This window comes from Salvelinus sp. IW2-2015, linkage group LG10 (assembly GCF_002910315.2).
Source record: "Salvelinus sp. IW2-2015 linkage group LG10, ASM291031v2, whole genome shotgun sequence".
NCBI classification, from domain to species: Eukaryota; Metazoa; Chordata; class Actinopteri; order Salmoniformes; family Salmonidae; genus Salvelinus; species Salvelinus sp. IW2-2015.
In genome coordinates, this window is record NC_036850.1 from 15,726,681 (window position 1) to 15,729,981 (window position 3,301).

Consider the following 3,301-nt stretch of genomic DNA (forward strand, 5'->3'; position numbering starts at 1 on the left):
CCTCCCTCCCTCCCTCCGGCTGCTTTTAGAGCTCCTCTGTGTTCTCTCAGCTCCCTACAGGCTTCCTGGATTTCCTGGAACATTAGCTGAGTGAAGTCGCAGTCATCCAGTGGGCCTTTATGGGCTGAGTTTGCATCTGCCCTCCATCGGTATCAGGCCAGGCAACACGCACGACGCACGCACACACAACGCACACACAACGCACACACAAACACTTTATTAGCCTACAGTACGCTCTCCAGAGCAACGTCCACCCAATGCCTCAGTGCTCCTCAACTTCATATTGCAACTTTTAAAAATGTTGTTTAACACACTCAGCCAACCAGTTAAACTAACTGTTCTTTCAAAGCAGGTTTTAAGTTCTAAAGGGTCTTTTGGTACATTACCCACCTTGCGTAAGACGTTTGAGAGAGCTCAGTGTGGCGTGCTGTAAGTGACAGCATGAGGATGAGGTTAGGGACATGATGAGTGTTGAGGCTCCGTTATCAGAGCAAACACAGGGAATGATGGGATAGAATAGATTCCACTCACTACAAGCCTCTAATCAACACAGTCAGCACAGGGCTCTGATTGGGTTCACACAACCAGCCTAGTCTCTTCCTCCCTCTATCTCACACTCAACAAAAGTTATCCCACGAATCAGCCCTAACTTTACCGCATTTCAATTTAGGAGGAAATCAGACGGGAACGTATTACAGGGAAATGCCACTGAGCACAGGACTGGCTTACTTTAAAGCGAGGAGGTATAGGCAGGGCGAAATGAGACGGCTTCAACTGTCAAACAACCAAATGGAACACAATTTCACCAATAAATCGCCTTTTCTCAGCATGACATATAAAATGCAAGTTCAATTTAAAAAATATATAGTCGGTACCATGGCAATGTGTGGGTGATGTCTGTCTGAGTGTCTAGACTGGTTTCTGAAAACAGACATGACTAAGACCTGGCTGGCCCAGAGGAGAGGAGATCGTGTCCTTGGATGGCTCTGTCTGTACATCTGTCTGTCTGCCTATCCACCTGTCTACCTGTGCTTGCCTCTCTGTTTGTCTGTCTGCTGTCTCTGTTAGGTGGGACGATCAGACCTGATAGGAGGCTAGACTAGAGGTCATCTCTAAGCCCTCCTCCAGTCCTCAGTGTCAGAGCACCAGGCTTTTGATTACCACCGTCCATAGCCACCTCTAGGATTTCCCGCCTGAATGCACAAATGCATCTTCGGTGTTAACAAGCCGCAGTGGTCCTGTGGGGCAGGAAGGGCCGGTGGCGTCTGGGCCCTGGCGTGAGGAGACTGCAGTGGGGGTCACCCAGGGTGCGGAGGGGGAACTCGGAACAGCGAAACTGTTCTACTCTGGGAGATGGAGAGAGTGGCTGAGACAGGCTGGGCTGCATTAGAGGGGGGGGGGGATTTGAAACACCAATCTGCAGGCTTCTCAGAGGCTCTCAGGCCACTGATTTCACAGCCGGACGACACGGACCATTAGCCCCAAGAAACACAGAGAAGCCTATGCTAATCCCAGAACAACAGAAATCAACATGGCTGCCAATAGCTCTTATGAGTTACAGACGGGCTCCCGCTCTTAACCAATACTGTCTGAGATGTGTTGGTGATTGTTGCTATTGACCCATGTCTCAGCTCTACTCTAGAAACACACAGAGAGGAATTCACTCAGTCCGGGAAGTCACTGCTTTGTCACTGATGCTGTCTCTAGAGCCCCAGCAAAGAAACTAGTGAGGAGTTAGAGGACATGTAGTCATTAGCCTCGTATGTAGCTGCTGCTTCTTGTTCCTGGAGAACTGGGAAGTTGCCAGGGGATGGACTAGAGCCAAGCCCACTGATCCAGTGTCTCAGGTCAGTGCCAGTAGTACAGTACTCACTCTGTGTGGAGCAGCTGGACAGGAAGTCTGGCCAGGGCACTGCGCTGGCGCTGGTCACTCATACTGGCTTGAGAGGCCTGACACAAAAACAAAGGACATTACGCAATAGAAAGGATCAATGCTCTTCAATTAGTGTTGTTATATTACAGTATATCAGGGTTGTAAATGTGTGGAGGTCTGACAGTGTTATCCAGTGTGTGTAACTGTGTATGATACGTACCCTGAACCTCTCGGCTTCAATCCTGCTCTCATCCAGCTCAGCCTTCAGCCTCTTCATCTCCTCCTGCAGACCCTCCACACTCTCCTGCAGGTGACTGGACACACAGTTAATAAACCGGGTCACAACTCCTGGGTGGCTCCATTTACACTTATTTCACAAATATAGCATGTTCCCTGCTCCATCTAATCTAAAGCCACCTAACGCCTGTACACTTGCTAACCAGTGCTCTAAACATGGGGACCTGATCATAATTAAAAACTTGGTGGTTTGAGCCTTGACTGCTGATTGGCTGACAGTCGTGGTATATTTAAGCAATAAGGTCCGAGGGAGTGTTGTATATGGCCAATATACCACGGCTAAGGGCTGTTCTTAGGCACAACGCAACAAGATGCCTTACTGCGATTATAAACTGGTTACCAATGTAATTAGAGCAGTAAAAATGTTTTGTCATACCCGTGGTATACAGTCTGATACACCACGGCTGTCAACCAATCAGCATTCAGGGCTCGAACCACCCAGTTTATAAATAGACTGTATACCACGGGTATAACAAAACATGTATTTTTACTACTCTATTACATTGGTAACCAGTTTAAAATAGTAATAAGGCACCTCAGGGGTTTGTGGTATATGGCCAATATACCACGGCTAATGGTTGTATCCACGCACTCCACGTTGCGTTGTGCTAATAACAGCTCTTGGCCATGGTATATTGGCAAGATACCACACCCCCTCAGGCCGTATTGCTTAAACATAGCACCATTTATCATTATCATGTCTCCTGTGAATAAAATAAATCAACAATGTGAGTCGAACAATAACAGGGCAGGCTGGATGTGTGTGGAAGAGCTCTTACTCCTTCTCTGCAGTGAGATGAATGATCATTTTACTCTGGTCTTTGATCTTGAAGTTCAGTTTTTCATTGCCTTGCCTGTCGACAGGGTTAAGACAGGGTTAATGCTGCTTAGTGAATGTAGAGTAGAATGTGACTGGGCATCAGTGTGTGGAGTTAGGTATGTTCTTACTTCTGCTCCTTCACCCACTGGTTGACGTTGGTTACCACCAGCTCACTCTCCCTGTGTAGAAGAGAACTGTCTGAACGAGCGTTACCCAGAGACTGGCGCAACACCTCCACCTGAGACAGCGAGATGGGGTGAGAGAGAGAGAGAGAGAGACAGACAGAGAGAGAGAGAGAGAGAGAGAGAGAG

At 48.0% G+C, this 3,301-nt stretch overlaps 1 protein-coding gene across 1 annotated transcript in view; it reads right to left on the minus strand.

The window, feature by feature from the left end:
* The window catches only part of LOC111969114 (polyamine-modulated factor 1-binding protein 1-like), a 33,404-nt gene that overhangs the window by 6,920 nt on the left and 23,183 nt on the right, over positions 1 to 3,301 (minus strand). Inside the window, exons 15-18 of the mRNA XM_070445303.1 lie at positions 3,119 to 3,228; positions 2,950 to 3,024; positions 2,094 to 2,187; positions 1,874 to 1,950 (exon numbers count right to left, since the gene is read on the minus strand). Coding sequence (XP_070301404.1) covers positions 1,874 to 1,950; positions 2,094 to 2,187; positions 2,950 to 3,024; positions 3,119 to 3,228 — 356 coding nt within the window. The remainder of the gene's footprint in view (positions 1 to 1,873; positions 1,951 to 2,093; positions 2,188 to 2,949; positions 3,025 to 3,118; positions 3,229 to 3,301) is intronic.